At 46.7% G+C, this 23,073-nt stretch overlaps 1 protein-coding gene across 1 annotated transcript; it reads right to left on the minus strand.

Moving 5' to 3' along the window:
* Positions 1-1,925: 1,925 nt before the first annotated feature.
* On the minus strand, positions 1,926-23,002 carry LOC142579731 (glutamine amidotransferase-like class 1 domain-containing protein 1). The gene is made up of 7 exons (XM_075690239.1): positions 22,836-23,002; positions 22,140-22,216; positions 19,331-19,436; positions 15,804-15,911; positions 13,120-13,214; positions 5,808-5,901; positions 1,926-3,543 (listed from the first exon to the last, which is right to left on the minus strand). The coding sequence occupies exons 1-7, from the start codon at positions 22,888-22,890 to the stop codon at positions 3,398-3,400; spliced, it is 681 nt and encodes a 226-aa protein (XP_075546354.1). The 5' UTR covers positions 22,891-23,002; the 3' UTR covers positions 1,926-3,397.
* Between the last annotated feature and the right edge of the window lie 71 nt (positions 23,003-23,073).

Below are 23,073 nucleotides of genomic sequence, written 5' to 3' on the forward strand. Positions count from 1 at the left end.
CAGTGGTGTATACTACTCGTTTATAACAAATTTAGCCAAAGCGAAATTTAAGTTCAGTTGACCTTTACATGGCTAACATGGCTAAACTCACACACATGAAAATTGCACACAAAGCTGGCATTTCACCTGTACAAATAGTAGGCGAATAGTGTAGATTTTTTCTAACGAAGTGGAGATGCCATCAGCTGCAATTTATGGCAAAACATGGCGTGCACCAAATTTTGTCTAAGCAGTGACAGATGGCACCGCCATTCTCTTCATTGGGACAGTTCATTCATGGACCCACATCACTGCAGAAGACACACAGTTATATCACTTTTTCTGGGCAGAACAGGCAACTACCGCATCCAAACACTGCATTGAAAGAAGTGTACTGTGGAGTGCCATACCTTTTGCCACTGTTTTTTGGTCACGGGTTGGGTAGACGGATGGTTGGAGAGATAAATGCAACAAGAATGGCAACGAGTGTCGTACACAGTCCGAAGTTATTCGGCAGATGAATTTTAAAATTTAAGAAAAAAATATGAAAGCTCTGAACTCAAATGTTGCAGTCTTCTGTCACCGTTTCTCTCGCCCACTGACAAACCCTCGCTGCAGATAGTAAGAGCTCAATGCACCTACACAGCAGAACTTAGCACTCCATCGTTGCCTGCATGTCCTATCTTCGCCGACGGCGGATACTCAGGTGTAATGTGTAGTTTGACCTATCCGGTGTGCACCTTTAATGTTTGCCACAACTGGTTGACCATCCTGGGACTGTGCAACGTCTCTTTTCAGCAGAACAATGCAAACAAGAAACCGCGCGCAGCGACAACAATGCACTGCGTGATCAACACTCGGGAGTGTATTGCTCGCACAAAACGAGGCACCAAGTCTGCTCACAAGCGTACGCAAGCGTGAAGAGAAGCTTCTTTGCTCAGAGGCCAGCGGCCAGAGAACAGATAGTGCCCCTACAGTGTTTTGTAGTGGTAGAGAATTTCCTTTTCTTTCTTTTTTACGACTGTGCCTGCTTGCATTAATTTAAGAAGAACAGAAAACAAAACTGAAATGAAATCTTAATTTATGTTCTTGCTGCAATGCAGTGGTTATCCGCAACTCTGTTTTTAACCAATCGCAGAAGAGGGAGCGGTAATGTTGTCGATGCTTCCGGTGAATGCCACTAGGCAATGATGCAGTCAGCAGCAATGTAGTGATTCGTTTGCACGACTAAAATATTCAACATTTCAATATTGGCACTTTGACCTATGCTAAAGACATCTCTAGTTGTCAGCCTATGCAACCTGCAACACAAAGATGGTGTCTTGAAAAGTGTTTAAGGGCCCCTTTGTACAAACAGTGCCCAGTATTTTAGCACATGTGCTGCGAGTAGCTGCCAATCTTTCTTTTTTTCCTTTTTCGCTGCTAAATAAACCAGCAGCTGCAGCAAACAGGTTAATTTGCTCTTACCATTTGAAACATCTAAAGCATACTCGTTAATTTCATGCGCAGAGCAGTGTACTGCCACTTCCCTTAGATGACTACAGTCATACAGGCTATCGTTACAATTTGCAGCCATGTAAATGTTTCCCAGCCTCAGAAGCAACAAAATTTTCTTCAAGCAATTGATGAGGGTAGCTATATGCACTTTTTGGTAGGTCACCTACTAATTTGTATTAACGCAGGCAGAACGACACGGGCATAAAGGCACGCGAGACTGCACACAGCAGTATCTGTGTGCTTGCCTTGCATGCGTTTCATGTCCGTGACATTGTGCCTGCACTACAACACATTAGAAGTTCCTCAAGTAGCCTGCAAGCCACCTTCAGCAGCAATGAGAACCAAATAGACGTCTCCCTGCATGTAACTACTTAAGCCAGCACAACCAGGTACACCTTTGTTGGTTATTTCCTCAACTTTCTTTTTTTGTAAGACACTTGGCACACAGGTATAGGGCACTTCCTGCCATTCTCTTTAATTCTCTGCTTTGATTCATCGCGATGCAATCAAGGCAAGCATCTGCGGCAATGCTTTAAGGACAGGACAGGCATACAAGAACTGCAACCGAGTTATTCCTACACGTAAACAAGCCAGCAAACAAATGGGAAGGATAGAATTGTAAAAAAATATATTAGTGCACTTTGCATGTACAAACAGTGGGGAGCACAGAGACTACAGGGTTTACAGAATGCGGGGAAATTAGAAGGAGACACAAGCAGGAGGTAGCATTTGCTTTCTAAACAGAAAGAGGGGACCACAAGGGGAACACAGTTTACATGCTTACGACCACAAGGAAGTGTGGTCCAAGAGTTGCCCAGACCTGAAGAATAGCGGGCAGCAATTAAAAGCCCGGATAAAATTTCTATTTGGTAACTGCATTCAGCTATGTGGATGCACTACTCTCAGTGTACTATTGCAAACAAAGGTGCCTAGGACCATACAGTACTTCATCTTGCCAACTCTGCACAGTGTAGGGTTGCGCCAGCCAACCAGAATAGAGACCCAGAAGAAGTGTTCCTCCATTGCCTGGCTCCTATCTCTGGCATAATGCCAACTGAACTGAAGCTTCACGAGAGGATTAGCAGTGCACAATGTCTATGTCCCTATGTGGGACTAGCCAGGTGGCACTGGGTTTTCCTCTGCGTCTTCTCTGGACCTACTAATGTTAGTTCACTCCCTCACTCACTTCCTGTTCTAAAGAAGGAGTGGCACGATCATTGTGCGTTGCTAATCCTCTCGTCAGCAACTGGCTCTCGTCATTGACTACCCCACACGATGTGGTACATGTGGCTCCCTGTGGTACAGTGCCTTCACTGTACCACAGGGAGTTAGCGAGACAGAACAGGCACACCCGCAAGGGCACCCCCATTGGATGCCCTTGGGTACCCTAACCTGTAATTAGGTTGTGAATCATGCGTCCTTAGCACTTTCTTGTATCCTAGCACATAGTACTGTTTGCAGCACCAGATAGAAAGAGAAAAGACAAAATAGATGAAATAACAGCAACCACAGGGCTAAACAACAGCTTATGCCTGTCATCCTCTCTTCCTGTTCCTTTACGTTCTTTCGCGCAGCAAAATTAAGGCGCTTGCAGTAAGTTTTAACACCCGTACATAATCCATTGCTTCTGCATTGAGAACGGGCCCAATGCGAGTATGTCAAGAAGCAAGTGTCCATACCACCCATCCATTTAACTCAATTTATAGCTCACACATAGCTATACCCAGCAAAAGAAATGTGATCCATTAAAGACAAAATTCCTGGTCTTTGCTCTACCCCTTCAATCTAAATAGTCACCGTATGGACCTCACCGGACAATCACACTGACTCAAATGCTGGGCAACTGTACAGAAAGCACGGTATAAGAACGATTTTTCAGAAGCATGAGATAAGAGATGTAGAGTAGGTACAACAAGAGGCTTCATTGATGCCGTTCCTTGCGTGTGGCCGCCTGCTTCTGGTTGCACAGCAGCACCAGGTTCTGCACTGCGGTCAGTGTGGACTGCTCGTTCTGGCCAGTCACCAGGTGCCGGTCTACCACCACGTGCACTTCGTCAGGGTCACTCGCTGGAAACAAAAAATTTTTTGTGCCGACGTTCAATTGTACCACTACCACTTTGCCATTACTGCTACGAGCTTCAAGCAAACTAGATAACCCATGCTACCTGCAACAATGGTGCGGTTTAGCTCGCACATGCTGAGCTTGTTTCTGGTCAGTATGGTAACTCCACGTCAGACAAACAGCACAGAATAGACGCAAATCACGAGAACAATGAAAGAAACATGGATATAAACAAGAAACAGACAATTTACATAATTTAGTACACCAATATGCTAAAGTTCTATGCTATGAGTGACGACCAAGTGGAGCACATTTGATAGATCAAGGCTCCGAAATGACCCAAGCGCTACTTTCATTGAGAACAGAGCTTTCGTGAAAACATGAAGTAAACATGAGACAGATCTGGCATACCACAGCTGTGAAAATATGAAACCAGCTCCTTGCGATATCTTATGTCCCATTCATAAATGATAAACAGCAGTCAATCAGACAGAAATGTTAATTAAATTGCATTTCAACATTTAAAATACTCTCAGTTCTAATAACTGTGAGCCCTGTGTCAACAGTACTTGCAAGACTCTGGCACCCAAGCTTTGCAGCCAACTCTCTGCCTCATGTGAAATGATAGTGCCTGGCAAAGCAAGACCTTCAAGATTCATGACATATTACAAGATTCCTGTGATGAAATGACGTGTGGCTGATGTATCGTCATCCATTTTCTCAGGCAATCTGCAGTCTTCAAATGCAATTACCTTGCCAACTTGATGCAAAACAGATGCTGGGAGATTGCTAGGACTGATCTGTTACTCTAGCTAGACTTAATATTTGCCTTTAGTGTACCTAACTCGCAATGAACTACAAAAGCCACAGCTAAGCCAGTGCTTCTGGTGTTGCTGCAGGTCGCATTCGCAAAGCTCTACAGTGGAGCCTCAATTATATGTCCTGCGGTCATGCAACGAACCGCATTTTACGAAAAATTGGTTTGGTTCAGGTAAAACCCCCATAAAAATAATGTATTAAAACCCTTGATTATGCGACAATTTTACGCCAACCTTGCCTCATACAACGCCTGTCTGGTACTGTCCAAGAAAAAGGAAAAGCCCTAAACAGATGCAGGCTGGCACGTGAGAACACTGTAGCCAGCTGATAATGGGTGTGCAATACCGTATTTGCTCAATTGTAACACAAGTTTTTTAATGATTTTCTATGCTTGAATTCGAACCTCACGCTACATTCGAATAACGGCAAAATTCACAATTTTGAAACAAATATTCTAAATTCCACGGTTCTTAGCATTACAGTGGCAATCTGTACCTTTATGTCTCAATCCAATCTATAGACAAGTTGGCCGCATTCGAAACTTGTTTTTTGTTGGAATCAATGCATTTTCGCTGTACTTGTGTTATAGTTGCAGTGCTGCAGTACCTTGTGGTCTTTTGCATTTCAACTTCGCTTATTCGTGACATTATGTCAACGTAGCACATTTGATATGACGCCCGCTTCGAGAGACGAGCAATTTTGATGGCCCAGAATGACGGAAGCTCCGCCATGGCTTGGTGGCTCGATGTCAACGATTCGCAGTTGGCAGGGCCAGCGGGAGGCCCTCTTTAAATGTGAGGTTTGGTCGGAAGGGCTCAGTGCACCTCGGAGTGACATTATGGCCTCAGTCCTACTGGGTTAACACCGACACTGGTGCAGCACACAGCAACAGGACCCAGCCAGTTCGCTATTCCCCTGCTAAAACCAACGCAGAAAATGTTTGTATCAGTGACAGTGTAGCAGACGCCCGTTCGTGATGCCAAGACACTTCCCACATGCATGCTAGAAGTTGGAGGTGCGTGAAGCCGCCTGCTGCAGTGAGCTTTGCTTGCTCTGTTGGGGAGATGTTGCATATGCTGCCATCTAGTGAAAGCGGGGAGAAATAGTTCCCCATGACTGCGCGTGGTCGGCGATCTGGCAGCGCGTGCTCTTCTTCTGGAGATAGAACACGTCTGAGAGACCATTAAATGTGTGTGTATCTGACTCCTCATCTGGCCGTCTCGCTCTTCCTTCCTGGCTACAACAGAAACTTTGATGCATACAGTTTAACCAGTCTGTGTGTACATGTTGCTACTGTAATGAACAGAAAAAAGAATGTTCTCACTTATACAACCGTAACGCACATATTAAATTTTTATTTCAGGCACAACTGGTACAACAAGGCTGGTCCTCCTGACAAAAACAAACACACACACAGTGTACAGAATTTAGCACCATGCGAGCTACTCACAGCTGTACAGTGCCCCTCGATCCTTGATGACATCCTCAGGGATCACGGGAAGGTTGGCAAAGTCAGGGCTCCGGGCAAGCTCAAATACAGAGACCTGCACAAGCACACCAAAGACCAAACTGCACCCCGTGCTGCAAACAAGGGCGCTGCAACACCACATGGCACAATAGTTTGTCGAGAACTAAGTTTCTGCACCAAGTACGTGTGCGAGTGTGCAAGCATGTAAAAGAGAGTAAGCAAACTGACTAACAGTGTTAAAATCAAATTGCAATCAATCAATGAGAACAGGCTTTTAAGTGGAAAATTGATTACTTTTGGCATACTACCTACATCTACCAATTAACCAAGACAGGCATCTCTTCTACGTTGCTGTTCTGCCCCGCTTGCTATACCCCAGATAAGACTGGCTAACCCACTGGATAGGATGCCTGTTGCTCCGGTGAAATGCTCTGGCCACCATACCAACCCCGCACCTCTCATCTAAAGTGTCATTACCAGAGTTCTATCATAAGAAGCCAACGAACACTGACACCAAGGACAACATTAGGGAAATTAGTTGTGCTTAAAAAATGAATAAAAGAAACGATAAATTAATGGAAATGAAAGTGGATGAAAAAACAACTTGCCGCAGATGGGGAACGATCCCACAACCTTAGCATTTCGCGTGCGATACTCTACCAATTGAGCTACTGCGGCACCATTTCCTTGTCCACTTTCTTGGGTGTTTATGTTTCCTTGTAGAACCCTGGGAGTGTTAGCCAGCGCCACCACTCACAGACCTTGGCGGCAGACATGGAACATCACTTCGGCCGCAGGCATCACGAGAACGTGATCTTTTTGGGTGAAGACAGCCGGTCAATAATCCCACACATGCTACCTGAAGGCATCAATGTTGCCGGATTCAAGACCCTCGTCATGTAATAAACAAGAAGAAAGCGTGTGTCCTTGCCAGCCACCACATGCCCTGCTTACACGGCAACGCATGCCGTGCAAACAAGGCGCTGGATTGCAGTCTTTCAGCTTTCCACACGCTTGGCTGCAACTCTGTGGTCTGTAGTGCATTCTGTAGCAAAGTATTCTATTCTGCTGTGCAGGCATTCCTTTCATTCACGGGTGCAAACATGTGCAGTCACAAGGCCGCAACATGTGCCCAAAAGAGCTCTGTGCCTTGTCTGCAGGGGTTGTTACGTTTCGCCTACGACGCACGGTATAGCCGGCGCGGATGCAACGGACGCTGGGGCTTCGTTCAAAGCGGCAGACATTTTGGCCCGTTCGGCGCCGCTGCTACGCCTCCCCGCCAAGCGCGTCCAGGCATGTTCCAATGCCACGTGTCTTCGGTGTGCGTGTGTGTGTGTGTGCATGTTGGTGCCCACGCTTGTCAAAGCGCGGCAGCCGGGGAGAGGAGCTCCCCCCACTGTGAGGCGAGGAGGTCTGACCGGCGCCGGCCCGGCGGATGCGTCACCTACTCGTCCCAACGTGCCCGAGCGGCGAAGTCACGTGCGCGTCTATAGAGGCGTTCCTTCTTGCCCTCAACTGCGAGAGTATAAAAGCAGCTGCCCCCGGACGCCAAGGGAGAGGCTCCGATTTCTTCAGTTGAGTTACGTGCTCTCCCGTCTCTCCACTTCGGTCGACCTGACCGCCCGCTCTTTTACGATGCTAGAATAAACAAGTTGTTCTGTTACCTGTCGACTCATGCTTTGCCGGGACCTTCGGATGCTTCCAGTTGTGCCCCAGGCCGCCAGGCCAACGCTACCCTTGGGGCTTGCGACCCAGGTGCAACAACGGGCGTCCGCGCTGAGTTCCCAACAACTGTCTGCCAGCGGTGAGATCGCGACAACGGAGGCCAGCAGCGAAGATATGCAGTTGACTGTATGCTGAGCAGCACAACGACCATCAGGGAGCAGTGCAACGAGCCCTGTGTGATGACTGGTTGCCTGCAGCGGAACGACTGCGCTGAATTCTTGGCTGCGAGGTTTGGTGAGTGCGGGACTTTCTTCTTCTGAGTTTTGCCAGGCTTTTGTTAGTGTCAGAAACAGAGCTGGTAATTGTGGTTGTCGTTGCTGCAGGGTTGGTTTGCGGCAAGACAATAGTAGGCAGTAGAGAAAGCAGCATTCAGAGCAGCCATGGATTTGAAGTCGTTGCGCAAACCGAAATTGCTGGAGCTTGCAAGAGAGTTGGGTCTGGATGTCTCAGACAAACTCAGAAAACCAGAACTGCTAAGGGCTATTCTTGAGTTAGAGGCTGAGGATGACGAGCTGTCGGAATGCCTTGAGACCATTGAGGAGAGGGCAAAAAGACAGGAGCGCGAACTTAAAGAGCAAAAAGAGAAACAGGAGCGCGAACTTAAAGAACAAAAAGAGCGAGAGCAACAAGAGAAAAAAGAAGAGCGCGACCGTCAACACGCTTTGGAAATGAAGCGTCTTGAGGTAGAGATGGAACGCGCTCGTAATGGAAGTCAGGCACACGGTGCAGGAGAACGAGTATCGTTCAAAATGACTGACCTGATGCGGCCGTTTAAGCTTGGAGAGGACATTGGTTTGTTCCTGGTTAACTTTGAGCGAACGTGCCAGAAGCAGGGGTTCTCTCGGGAAACGTGGCCACAGCGCTTGCTCACTTTGTTACCCGGCGAGGCGGCCGACGTAGTCGCTCGCTTGAATAGAGAGGAGGCAGAAGATTTCGACAAAGTGAAATCGAGTCTGCTAAAAAAGTACAGGCTGTCAGCGGAGGCGTTCCGTCGGAAGTTTCGGGAAAATGAGAAAGGCAGAAGTGAGTCATACACAGAGTTTGCGTACAGGCTTATGTCAAACATGCAGGAGTGGCTCAAAGAAGAGAAAGCGTTTGGTGACCACGAGAAAGTTCTGCAGTGTTTCGGGCTAGAACAGTTTTATAGTCGGTTACCTGAGAACGTGCGGTACTGGGTCTTGGATAGGCCAGACGTTAGTACAGTGGCTAAAGCCGCCGAGCTAGCCGAGGAGTTTGTGACGCGTCGGGCTCGCGGAGCTAAGGACGGTCAAAAGGGTGAATTTGCCTCCAAGTTTGAGAGGCCAAAGTTCACACCCATGAGAGCAAAGGGGAACACACGTAGTGCGGATGCGAGTGAAAGCAGTCCGACCGAACCTAAGGAGACGGCGGCAGCCGAAGCCGAACGCAGAAAGCGGTTCGAGACGAGGCAAGCGCGCGTGTGTTATACGTGCCAGAAGCCGGGTCACTTTTCGGCGCAGTGTCCGGAAACAAAACCAAAAGTTGTGTTTTTGTCATTATGCAGCACTGACAAGAACATGAAGCTTCTCGAGCCTTACATGCGAGACCTCCTCGTGAACGGGAAAGAGTGCCAAGTGCTTCGCGATTCCGCAGCTACAATGGATGTAGTTCACCCCTCTTACGTAGAACCCCATATGTTCACGGGCGAGTGCGCATGGATCAAGCAAGCCGTGGAAGCTCATAGCGTGTGTCTGCCCGTAGCAAAAGTGCTTATTGAAGGACCTTTCGGAGCACTTGAGACGGAGGCCGCAGTGTCATCTATGCTGCCCCCCCAGTACCCGTACCTATTTTCGAACAGGTCCGATCACCTCCTGCGCGAGAAGGGGCTTTTGTTTGGTGAGGCTAGCGTTCAGGCCTTAACCAGATCGAAGGTTCGGGAGCTCGCTGCAAAGGCGGTAGTTGCGGGGCTGACGTTATCAAACAATGAAAAAGGGTCAGAGGCGCAGCAAGCTGATATTCAGAGCACGCCCGAACTAAATAAAATTGAGCCTGTAACGTTAAAGACACCAGATACTGGAGAGGAAATTCCCGATGCGGGAAAGTTAGAAGAGCTATCTGCAGATTTGCTCATCGCGCCTACGTCAGACGGACTTAATAGGTTGCTAAAAGTCAGCCGGTCGGCTTTGATAGCCGAGCAAAAGAAGGATGGCAGCCTAGAAAACATATGCTGCATTATCAAGGAAGGTATCGCTAAGAAAAATGCTCGCTTTGTGGAAAGAGGTGGGGTCCTGTACCGGAAGTATCTAGACCGCAGGGGAGTGGAGTTCGATCAGCTGATCGTGCCTCAGTGCTACCGTCAGGATCTGTTGCGCTTGTCGCACGGGGGTTCGTGGTCCGGACACCTAGGAGTTACGAAAACTAAGGACCATCTCTTGCAAGAGTACTATTGGCCAGGGTGTTTTCGGGACGCAGACCATTTCGTGAGGACATGTGACACCTGTCAGCGGGTGGGCAAACCAGGGGACAAATCGAGGGCGCCGTTGAGATTGGTACCTATCATTTCGGAGCCTTTTAGACGGCTCGTTATTGATACAGTGGGACCTCTGCCGGTAACAGCCACGGGGTACAGACACATTTTGACTGTGATCTGCCCAGCGACAAAGTTCCCTGAAGCAGTGCCGCTTAAAGAACTCAGCTCAGTTGAGATAGTCAATGCACTACTGTCCATATTTGCGCGAGTTGGTTTTCCTGCGGAAATCCAATCAGATCAGGGCACAGTGTTTACTAGCGCTTTGACGACAACTTTTCTCGAAAGGTGTGGGGTAAAGCTGTTACACAGCTCAGTGTACCACCCACAATCGAATTCCGTTGAGAAGCTCCACTCCGTCATGAAGCGCGTGTTGAGAGCATTGTGTTTTGAACATCAAACTGACTGGGAGCTGTGTCTGCCTGGGGTGATGTTTGCATTACGGACCGCGCCGCATGCGGCTACGGGGTTTTCGCCAGCTGAGCTGGTGTACAATCGCTCGCTGCGATCTCCGCTTCGCATGCTTCGAGAATCGTGGGAAGGCAGGGGCGACGACCCAGTCGTGGTGGAGTACGTGCTTAGGCTCCTCGAACGCTTAAGAAGGGCACAGGAGTTGTCAGGTGAAGCAATGGCAAAGGCCCAGCAGAGGGCCAAGGTTTATTATGATCGGACAGCCAGAGCCCGTCGTTTTGAAGTGGGCGATGAGGTCATGATATTGCGCACCTCGCTAAAAAACAAACTAGACGTGCAGTGGGAGGGCCCAGCACGGATTGTTCAAAAACAGTCGTCTGGGACGAGACAAAGGAAAGAGCTTTTAGCGCCCTAAAGAGTGCCCTAACAAGCCAGCCTGTGCTACGATCGCCAGACTATACAAAAGGGTTCGTTGTTCAGTGCGATGCTAGTGAGCGAGGCATGGGCGTTGTACTGTGCCAACGGGAAAATGGAGAAGTGGAACACCCCGTCCTGTATGCTAGTCGTGAGCTGACCAGTCGTGAGCAGGCGTACAGCGCCACCGAGAAAGAGTGTGCGTGTCTCGTGTGGGCCGTTCAGAAATTGTCATGCTATCTAGCCGGCTCGAGGTTTATCATTGAGACGGATCACTGCCCTCTCCAATGGCTGCAGACCATCTCTCCCAAAAATGGCCGCCTCCTGCGCTGGAGCCTCGCTTTGCAACAATATTCCTTTGAGGTGCGTTACAAAAAGGGGAGTCTCAACGGTAACGCCGATGGCTTAAGTCGAAGCCCCTAACGAAGGAATCAGCCTCAAAATTGTTTGTTACTGATGTTTTTCTTCCTGAGGCAGGATTTTTAACATATTGCTTTTGTTTAGTGTTTCAAAGTGATGACGTGCTTTCTAGTGCAATTTTCCAATTTGTGGACGCGGTCTGAGTGCTGCTAGACTACTGTAAGGAACTAGGCAGTGGTATAGAAGGGGAAAGAGCCTGGCAGGGCTTAGTGAGGGTTGTGCCGTGCTTGCTGACTGAGCGGTTGAGTTTCAGCGTAGTTCTAACGCTTGCCGGGAACGAGAACAAAAATGTGAACTCTCCCGAAGTCACTTTGCAGTGTCCTGTGTGAACCTGAACAAGAGAACGAGGCCTTCTCTGTGCGCTGCGCTCAAGAAACGTCGAGGGACGCCCGACTTCGGTTATGAGCATCATCGAGCGACATCCCTCCGGACAGCGGATGCAGTCCCCTGACCATCGGGATCTCCTTCCCCCGGCGGGGCGGTCTGTTACGTTTCGCCTACGACGCACGGTATAGCCGGCGCGGATGCAACGGACGCTGGGGCTTCGTTCAAAACGGCAGACATTTTGGCCCGTTCGGCGCCGCTGCTACGCCTCCCCGCCAAGCGCGTCCAGGCATGTTCCAATGCCACGTGTCTTCGGTGTGCGTGTGTGTGTGTGCATGTTGGTGCCCACGCTTGTCAAAGCGCGGCAGCCGGGGAGAGGAGCTCCCCCAACTGTGAGGCGAGGAGGTCTGACCGGCGCCGGCCCGGCGGATGCGTCACCTACTCGTCCCAACGTGCCCGAGCGGCGCCGGCCCGGCGGATGCGCCACCTACTCATCCCAACGTGCCCGAGCGGCACAGTCACGTGCGCATCTATAGAGGCGTTCCTTCTTGCCCTCAACTGCGAGAGTATAAAAGCAGCTGCCCCCGGACGCCAAGGGAGAGGCTCCGATTTCTTCAGTTGAGTTACGTGCTCTCCCGTCTCTCCACTTCGGTCGACCTGACCGCCCGCTCTTTTACGATGCTAGAATAAACAAGTTGTTCTGTTACCTGTCGACTCATGCTTTGCCGGGACCTTCGGAGGCTTCCAGTTGTGCCCCAGGCCGCCAGGCCAACGCTACCCTTGGGGCTTGCGACCCAGGTGCAACAACGGGCGTCCGCGCTGAGTTCCCAACAGGGTGTAAGCCAGGAGGGGATGCCGCACGGGCAGCCCTCTTACTGGTCAAGTGCGTGTTCCCCCCAAAGAAAATTTTTGGCTATGCCACTGCTGGTCTGTGTGCTAAAAACCCACTTGGGTACCTACTCGAAATCACAGGTGACAGCAGCAGCATGTATGCCTATACTATTGCGCGTCAAACCGAAGAGGGATGTTCTCTCGCACTGAAGGAAAGGCCTAAGGACGTCACCAGTTCTGCTTTGGTCACACCAGAGAATAGTACAGCAAAGTAAACAAAAACTAACATTCTATACTGAAAGTATGTGAAGAGATGACAGCATGATCGTGAACGCTGCAGAGGTGCTATGGGACACCAACAGATTCGGTTACCACTAATCAAGTGCTTATGAAAGCTGTCGACGGCGAGTACATGTGCACATTTACAAAGTATAATTAGTGGGACTGTAATAAGGAAGAACAGAAAGGCATTGTAGCCAAGTTAACAGACACGGCTATTCAATGGATGAACGTCACCTTCAGTATACCAAAATATCTTTGGCACATACTACTAGAATAAACCAATATTAATTCGTTTTACAATGTATTTTACTTGGATTGGATTTAGCACATGCGAATGAGATAAATGGCTTGACTGGATAAGTGATCATTGGAGGCATATGCTCAAGGGTGAAATGGACTCACTGCAGTCAAGGTGCATCGGCGGAAGCTCCACACGTCGGAGTCATCCATAGCAGAGAAGAGACCGGCAACTCCCATACCAATGGCACAGATTGGTTCTGGCAAAGAGCAGAAGGAGCAGATGGTTGCACAGTGTCCTTGCATATACCCAAAAGCGCAGGCAATCTCCTGGCTCAAGTATAAAACGAAGGACAATGGGTTGTTTTTGCCGGATCAGAAAGGGAGGGTGTGTAACAGACCCTTTTACCAATCTGCCAGCCTACTTCACCACTCCACATATTCGCCAAACTTATGGTACCACCAGACATCATTCAAATGTAAAGAAAGTGTGAAATGTGCATGGCATCATCACAGGAGACACATCTGCGCTGCAACTAGTTTGGAGGCTTGTGGGAAGGCTAGTTTTACAGTTACCAGAGGATCTACAGGCTGGCCAATTCAGTTAACAACTACACAACTTCAGCAAAAATCTGGAGCTAAAGGGCTGCTTACAGCTTTAATACCGTTGGCAGGTAACATGATGTCTTCAGCACAGTATTCATATGGTTAAAACCATGCCACCCGCAGCACTTATGCACAAGCAGGTGGACTCCATGTATATATCAAGGTAGTTAGCTTTGGTTACCTAAACAAGCGAGACATTTGTGCCAGAGCTTACGCCACAATTCATTACCAAAACAGCCTCAAACACAAGATACCTAGGAACAAGCACAAACAATGAAAACAGTGCAACAATTACAATGTTTCTAAATATATGACACATTACCTTAACATGAGAAAATCACTGGCCCAACCTGAAATTAGGTAAGAAGTCTCAGTCAAAGTCATATTCATAATGTTACCACAGGTTCTGACAAACTGCTTCCATGGGCATCACAGTGGTGATACTCAATTACATAGATATACTGCTTTATAATCTCACATGAGGTTAATTAAAACAGAAATTTGGTCCCATATTCCCTCACAGAATGCGCTGATAAGATGAAACAACAGAAAGTTTTGCTGAGTCTACTACATAAAAAATAAAATTCAGCAAGCTTGCTTCCTTGATCCTTGCATGGCCGCTAAAGATCACAGCACAATAAAAAAAAGCACAGTAATGCTAAGTAACTGAGACTCTGATAAAGAAAAATATTCTGCATTTCTTTAGCAGTGTTAACACCACGGTGCGAACAGTATGACAATGTCTGACGATCACTGCAAGATTTCCCTACTGCAAAGGATGTGTTTACAATTGGTCTGAGTATAAAACAAGTTTTCTTCTTACTGTTAGGTTATATAGAGTTACTCTTTAGTGTGTGCACATATGAAACATTCAGTACATTACACAAGACTAATGTTGCTAAATTAATTGTTAGACATAGGCAAACATCAACATTTTAAAATACAAGTCTAATACAAATAGTTAGTCTCAAATATTGAATCAAATATCAAATACTCAGATGCGTATGCATGTAGTATTTACAGCAGGAATATCTATTTTTTAGGCACGCCATAATGGGGCTCTGGAAATTTGGACCACCCGGGGTTCTTTAACGCGCACCCAAACCTAAGTACACGGGTGTTTCACACTTCCCCCCCATTGACATGCCGCCACCATGGCCGGGATTCGATCCCATGACCACGACTACTGGGGACAAAGGATCAATTCACTATCATGGACAAAGGATCAAGTTTAAACATAGGATTGCTAATTGTTATTAAAAAAGCTGCATGAAGGCCTCTAAATATATTTAGAGCCCGATTACATGCAAGCCTCCCAAGAATAAGTGGCTGCTGAATGACTAGCTCTCCAAAAATGTGGAAAAAATAGTTACCTAAAAAAAATCTAAAAAGTCTGGAGTTGTGGAAAAAGAAAAAAAAAACTCAAGCTCTGCTGAAGGCCTTAGTCGCAAACACAAGTAAACGAGCTAGTTGCAAGCAAAACATCATTGGTTGTAGCGTAAGAGATAAAACTGCTGCACGAGCAGAATTTCAAGAACACTAAAAGGCAGACTACAAGCAAAAATTACGATTGTGCATGTCTCCACTGCAACCCCGAAAATAAAGCTTCCATTACACATTTTTCATCTGCACTGCTTCAAAACATTTGTCATTGTTTTACTTTTGATAATTTGCAATAATTTGTTTAGCAGACAGAGAACAGAGCAAGACAAGGAGTAAGTTGTGAAATATTCAGTTGGCTTTGAGGATTCGAAAATACTGAATACCATAGATCATTTTCGAATATGAATAGGTAGCATTTGATATTCAATTCGTATTTGAAACTTTGAATATTTGTCCACGTCTATTAATTTTCTTATAAATGTGTGCGCCATTTGCTGTGCTTATTCAATGACAATCGTGCATTATATGCAAAGGCGCCAAGTTATCCAACAGAACGGTTAACACCAATAAAAATTGTACGAACTAATGTTTTTCACCTCTGAATCATGGAGTGCCAAAGCATATAACCGTTTAATTACTGGCTACAAATAACACGACCCAACTTTCCGTGTCTGATAGGAACACTAACAGAGATACCATATTCTCATTCACCTTGGTCCACCCCGATAGCAGTCAATTTCCACTGTTCTTTCTATTGGGACAATGGGATACGCGCAAGGGGATAAATCTCATTCAAATGGCCTCCGCTGCCCCTCTTTGGGCATTCAAGTTCAAGCACCAATCCAAAGCAAGGAACTCACTTTTCTCTTGGATGAAATGCCTGAGGATGTGACCCAAGTCTTTGTTCTCACAGAGGTCATGGACTGCTCCTGGACTGTGAGGCAGAATCAGGCAGGAGTACCGATTGGCTGCACGGAAACAGGCACCCATTCAGCCTCTCGGCAGAAACATTAAAACCTTGGCGAGCAACCTTGGCCCAAGGCACACTTCCAGACGGCACAAATCTGATAACGTCACCCTGCTGCGAACATCGACCACATTAACTCGCACTCCGCCACTAGTGCGCGCTAGTCCAAGCAGTATCCATTTGTGCTGCTCATCCGACATCACAGACTTGCATGGGCAGGCCAGTTTTCTAGGGTCCCATCACATGTGAAGGGAAAAAAATGTGAAGACTTTTACAACTTGTGTAATACTACGCAGTGACAGCTCAGCAGGTGGTCCTCATGAACAGCTTTCTTTAGGCACCTGTTCAACTACCACGGCTTACACTTGCCATCTTTGGACCGTGCGAGTACTTTACATTTTCTGTTTGTGTGAGCCCGACAAAGGTGGGTCAAGTTAGCTTCATAAGAGTGGCTTGTTGGGCTAGTTGGTACATGGTTACACCAGAAAAATGCCAGGAAACTTGAAGGGAAAAAAAATATAGAAGCAGACATAGACAAAGCGACAGGAAGGTGGCTGGACTAACAACTCATCCAGCCACTAAGTCCAGCCACTTTTTCTATCGCCCTTCTTCAAGTTTGCTGGCGTTCTAGTATAACCAAGTCAGCTTGTCAGGTTGAAAACAAGTCCTCAGACTCATGTACCTGAACACCAGCAGGTAGGGCTGAGCTAGAGGCAAGGCGAGTTCAGTCAACCCGATTGCAAGGGGTGGTAAGACTCGCCCAACCTGCTGGGAAAGACATGTGCACATGGTTGGGTCGGGCTGAGGGCTGACACACTCATGTTGAGTTCATGTAAACAAACCTATTGAAGGCATACTGAAAGCACCATGTCATGAAATTATGAGCTCAAAAAGAACTGTGTTTGCTCAAGCAAGTCAAAAGCTTCACTCTCTGAATCGCACTATCCTGTGCATCTACTCGGCAATACACACCGCATACGAAGCACTAAAAAAAAAATTTAATTTTCCTTTCCAACCCCTTCTCCCTAAAGAACAGCAGTTTAGCAGTCGCTACAATGCAGCAGCAGAGGTGTGTTAAACAGAGTGTCGAACCAAAACTTCTTTCGTCCCAGTTTTCGTTTTGGTTCCACTCCGGAACCAAAATAATGTTCAAACTGGTTCAGATTCATTTGCATAACGGAAAAATATTTACAGGAAAACAGTGCAAATTAACATTTTTTACAAGAATGCGATGCTGCTAAGCTGTACTGAGAGATAACACTTGTTGTTTGTTCTTCAGGTCACACATAGTTACAAAAGAATTATGCAGATCCAACGCCAATTCTGGAATCTACGTGAAGCAAAGCATTATTGAGGGAGAGAGAGGAGAATATATCAAGGAAATGCAGGGAGTCCTCCAAGCCTGCTACTCGGCTCAGTGGGAAAAGGAAAAGAAGAAAAACGAAGGACGAGGATTAATGACGAGGACAGGCAGTAGCATGCAATCATGTACACATTCGTGTCTGAAGGACCCATTCACAGCCTCGAATCTAAGGCTGTGTTAAATCCTCTAAGACAGCCTTGACGGCTCACTTCATTGATGTGGCCGGTAAGTGGCGGTCAATGGCCCAGCAACGCTTTTTCACAGAAAGGCCTGTTGTTAATTGGTGCTAACAAGGAAATCAATGCCTGCCATTTGCAGTCACACGAGGGACAAGGAGCAGGTACTTTGCACGCATCACAGTATGGAGAGTCCACGGGTCTGATGCGATGCAAACATTGCTGCATTAACACAACATCTAGTCCTCCCTCAGGCCCAATACACCGAGAAGCATATCAACGGTGCTGCTACATTTAAAATCGCAGGGAGGTGGCGTGTATTTACAAATAAGGTGGCACAGTTGTACCACAAGTGCAGGCAATGCATGGATGATGAACTCCAGAAAAGGTGGGAAGTCCGAAAACTGAATACCATTATTTTTTTTCCTTTAGATTTCGTTCCGGAGTGAAACAAAAAAAAAGAATCGTAATGTTCTGGTATGAGAAAAAAAATGTTTCTACTTCAGAGTAAAACCAATGCAGTTTATCTGATGATGATGATATAGAAACCAAGCTTTTCATTATGGGTGACATACAGAGAACCTAGATCTGGCCCTAGATCTATAATTGGCACAAAAAATAGAATTTCAAATTCAATGCCACATTTACAAGTCGCAAAAAAGAAAAGTGCTGCTTTTTCACAGCTGCTATGGTAGCCACAGACTTCTGCCTCGGACATTCCTATTCCAGAAAATAAAACATACATAAAAAATGCCAAAACATACCATTTATATGTTTGCCAGTGTAGGTTTCATATTCACAAAACGTATTTTCAAATACAGAGTTATAGGTTAACAGCATGTTCAATAACTGAACCTGCAGTGCTTGAATGCTCAAGCACTATAAATTACTGTTTTCTTTATCTCAACTCTGATTTCATTCTATGCAGAAATTTCAGGATAATTTCCAGCTGCAAAATTTCACAAGACATCCACGTCAACAAAGGGGCATGCAAGTGGAATAACTGGTCGTGTGAATTGTTCACAGAACCACTTTTTCCAAGTATAGGAAATGAAATTTTGGAAAAGCTTTATGCTTGTAAAGTTACATCATAGATAGCAAAATTCACAAGACATATTTTCCTTAGAATGACAGAAAGCTGAGCTAGTTGGTAAGGATTCATTATGCAAAATAGAAGTGAGGCGTGCAGACAGGACACAAGAGTAGAGAAGTGGGCAACACGAACGCGTTCGTGTTGTCCACTTCTCTACTCTTGTGTCCTGTCTGCACGCCTCACTTCTATTTTACATATTTTCCTGTTCATGTTTGAATTTGTGCTGGTGTACATCTTACTTTGGCACGTGAATAATGTGTTGATGGACACATTTTCACCCTAAGAAGCATCACTGTACCCTAAAGTGGATCACACCAGAGGCAGCACCATCATCATTGCTTTATGTCACAAATACAGATAATTTACGATTCCTGTCTAGACGGCACCATGTAGCCACGAGACGTCTTAGAACTGACAAGCATGCACAAGTAGTACAAAAAGGCAATGATATTCAAAAGTCAATAAATAAAAGACATTTGTGGAAGGATCAAAAGAAGAGAAAAAGAAAGATTTTCAATACGTTTATGCCAGCCAACTAGTGGAATGCCACTGACAGCTGCAGTAAAAGTTCCGAATGCGCTTTGGTTAAAGTGTTACAGCCCAACACTGCGGGCACTTCTGCTTGTGTATAAGCTGATATTCTGGCATACATATGACTGTAAGCTGTCAACTATAGCATAAATAAATCGCTGTGCACTTTCACAAAGAAAAATGTGCAACTACCAATCAACCCACCCATCTTCACAAATAAGGCAAGTGAGAACACAAAATGTGGATTTCATACTTACGGTCTACAGTGTGAAGTCCAATGGGGATTGCAAAGACTTTCATGCGAAAGTCATTCAGCCAGCGTCGGCTTTGGTCATCTTGGTTAACGAACTCCAAAGGACGCCCCTGCCAAGCAGACAATGGGGGTTGTTTTGACATCACTGAGCTTTGCTACTAACCTAACATGAAAACGAAAACATTATGCAGGGTGCAAAGGCTACTCGTGCACGCCAGGAGCGGCATGAGGATTTTTCTGTTGGGGCGAAGGCAGAGCACGATTCTGCCTTTTTGTGGGAGGTGCAGAGGCACTCCATCACTTAGCACTCCGTGACGTTAGGGGGGGGGGGGGGGCGTGGCACACCCCTCCCCCTTCACTGCAGGCCTCTGCAACACCCAAGATAGCTGCCGATCATCACCTACCACTAATGACATGCCATCAACCACGTCCAACAGTTGCATAGTATTTTCTATGTCGTTCTAGGCCCCTTACTGGAATAAAAAGCTGCCTAAGTCACACATTATTGCAGCCTCGAATGAAGCTGCTGCAACCATAAAACAAGAGGGTGGCGCTTCTCAACTCATGCACACGCACGTCAGAGATGTTGTAGTGCTCCTGTTAAAATAGTGTTTACTGCACCAGATGAGCAGCCGCTGGTAGGAGACCCAACGACAATGCAAAGTCCAAGTCCGAGTGCTCCCTCTTGAGCCATGCATTCACGATGCCGCTGACTGTGCTGCTCTTCATTACAGCGTTTACAAACATTTAGAGCGTGGACGAGATCCTTTCTGGTACCCACACTTTGCAGTTTTGGCTGTCTGTGAGCGCGGTGAGCGACCGTGGCGTGTTCAACTGTGCTGAAAAAATTCAGACTCTCCCTCTTTGTGGCAGCGGCAACTATTGGTGCACAATTTCCCGAAGCGTCCAGGCCTGGATGGTAGGCGCATCACACCTTTTGGGAGAATCCTCTCTTGAATTCTTCACTTGTGACTGACTACACAGTGCTGATGTGGAACCAACAATGCATACATTTATTGCCACGAGACAAAAATGGTAGCAAAGTCGAATGATTGGGCTTACCATCCAAGGCAATGTGAATACCATCATAGCCATTCAAAGGCTGTTCCAGCTCGCACCACCGCTCATCTTAACACTTGCTTCGTTCAAACGGCCAAAGACTGGAATCATCTACCTGCTGAAGCGGTGCACCACTCCAGTCATTCATCGGTCAAGGCATTCATTGAAAATATGACCTAAATATGCCCACCTGTCATGTAAAACCCCAATTGGGGTATTTGAGGTATGAATAAATAAATAAAGAAACTACAAAAGATGCCATTAGCGGGGAGATCTCCATTAATGTTGGCTACCTAGGCTTCTTTAACATGTATCCGAGGCTTGGCACACAAGCATGTGTGCATTCTGCCCCATCAAAATGCAGCTGTCACATCTAAGAATTGAACAAGTGTTCTTGTGATGAGCAGCCGAACACCACATGCACTGACCAACTGTACTGAGCAAAGGCAATGCACCTACTTGAACAATCCTCAACAAACTCAAGCAATTATTGCGTGGAGGAGGGACGGCGCATGAGATGAGTAAAAAAGAAAGAAAAGGCAAGTGGGAAGCTGAACTTGACGTCTTTTAAGTGTTGTATCAGCTCCCAGGACCTCCTCACGACAGTAATCATATTTGGAATGCTATGAACGAGAGTCGAAATAATGCCACAATGTTCTGCCTAGTCTGTGGCAAGATTTCACCGCACAAAAGTTTTCTTGTTTCTCAATACATCACAAAATCTAACACGGGATCATAAGTGAATTGACAAAAAGAAGTTGCATTAATGTCAACTCAGTTTCAACTAAATTGTGTACTGGCCCAGCCAGGCAGCAACCTTTGTTTGAATAAAGTGACTGCAACATACTGTTACAGGGGAATAAAGCAAGTGGGCATGTTTCACTTTTGCAGCCGCAACAAAATTTTTTTATGTGTGCGGTACTGCAGCTTCTTGCTAAAAGCAACATATTGCCCTCTTGTATGTAGTAGCAGAAGAGGTCGGCCACATGCAAGGCTGCTTGCTATACATTGATATTATAAAGTAGATACAAACATAAAAAGTAACATTAAATGCTGCACAAATATAGCAATGCTTTGTAACATGGAAGTGTATGTTTCCTAAACACAAAAATGAAGAAGTGTGTCAAGTTAGCACCACAGTCATGCCATAGCTACTTTTAACTTAAAATGACCAAATAAAACACCACAATGGGAAAAACCAATTAGACGATTATGCTACAAGATTCATTTTATTGTTGACTTCATTAACTCTAGATAAACAAGCTCTGAGACTATGTTTACAACAATTGGTTTGATTTCGATGGCAGACGGCAAGTTATGTTGGCCAATACTGATGGACAGACTTCGCTCCAGACACTCGGTGGGTGTTAATGTTCACATAAATAACCAGACTTGTATTAACAAGAGTACGTATGAGAAATAAATGTTATTCCTAACAGCAGACAGAAGTCGTGCCCATATGAAGAAAAGTGGCCTACACAATATATGAGCAACAGAATTCTGCGCATTCTTTGAGAATGTTACTAGACGCATGTTTTGAAGGCAACAATTTTAAGTTCGACTGTAATCACGCGGCTTGACTCGTTGTGCAATAAAGCAAGCAATTATTTGCTGGGCACAGATGCAATCACCATTAACATCATCGTCGTCGTCGGCCCGCTGCACTTCAACGTACGCAACACACAGGCCAGAACCCAGTTAGATGTGCGACGCAACGTTCAGTTGCGCACTATCGGCTTGCTATCGCAACTCACCCCTGGCGTGGCTATTTGGACCGTGAACGTGCTGTGCAGTAGAGTGAAGGTTTGAATAAACGATGGCGCCGAGTTTCCTGCAAAAACGAAGGCGTAAACGCATACTTCAGCGACGGTTAAACACTTGTCAACAACGGCGTAGCATGCGAGCGTTCGGGTAGTGTGCGCGATAAGCACCGCTAACTTAGCACCGCGCATATACTATCAGACGACAACATCGTGAGATTGGCACTTGCTCCATTTATTACTATAGTTCTGATGCGCAGCAGGAAGCTCGCGCGCAACGAAATGCGAAAAGGCGCCGAGCCTCGCAGCAGTCCCAACAATTCGGCCGCGCGCATTGGTGGGAAATGGGACGACGGGATTCCGAGCCTTCCGAGTTCACGCGGAGTTCATCGCAGACGCCGAAAGTTCAAAGCGCCGGCGATGCACCTTCACCGGCCGTCGCTGTGAGCAGGCTACAGGGAAATCGAAGCAAACGTTTCCAACAGCGTCTCTACACAAAGCTACACTGGTTGTCCTAGGAAACGAAGGTGAACCGCGAGAATTCGTCTGCGCTCTTTTAGGCCTAGGCAGTAGGAAGCGCACTCCCCCTTTACGCATCGCCGTCTACCCCCGTCTAGCTCAAGTAGGCCGCCGCTGCCGTACACGTCAAGCCGCGAAAAATACGCCCGGATCGCGGGAGTCCGTACTCACCATCCTTAGAGCCGCTCAAGACGATGAGGCAGCTTAAACGAGGTGCTGTGGACATGGTTCAGGCAGATTCATAGTATTTCCACGAGTCAACAGTAACATGCGCGCCGCAAAAACCGCAAAGCGCGGCTCCCTTGGCGGCGGCGGGTTCAATGCACTCGCAGGGTTGACGGCAGAGCCAACGGCGGCGTGGCGGCGCAAAAGTAGTCGCTGTCGAAACGAAACAAAATGTGACAAAAAA

Source organism: Dermacentor variabilis, chromosome 4 (assembly GCF_050947875.1).
Source record: "Dermacentor variabilis isolate Ectoservices chromosome 4, ASM5094787v1, whole genome shotgun sequence".
In the NCBI taxonomy this organism is placed as follows: Eukaryota; Metazoa; Arthropoda; class Arachnida; order Ixodida; family Ixodidae; genus Dermacentor; species Dermacentor variabilis.

Coding starts and splice junctions, on each gene's coding strand:
- LOC142579731 (XM_075690239.1), bottom strand. CDS start 22,890: ATGTCCACAGCACCTCGTTTAAGCTGCCTCATCGTCTTGAGCGGCTCT. Junction 19,437..22,139: donor TCCAAATAGCCACGCCAGGG/GTGAGTTGCGAT, acceptor TCTGCTTGGCAG/GGGCGTCCTTTGGAGTTCGT. Junction 3,544..5,807: donor TCGAGGGGCACTGTACAGCT/GTGAGTAGCTCG, acceptor TTTTGTTTCCAG/CGAGTGACCCTGACGAAGTG.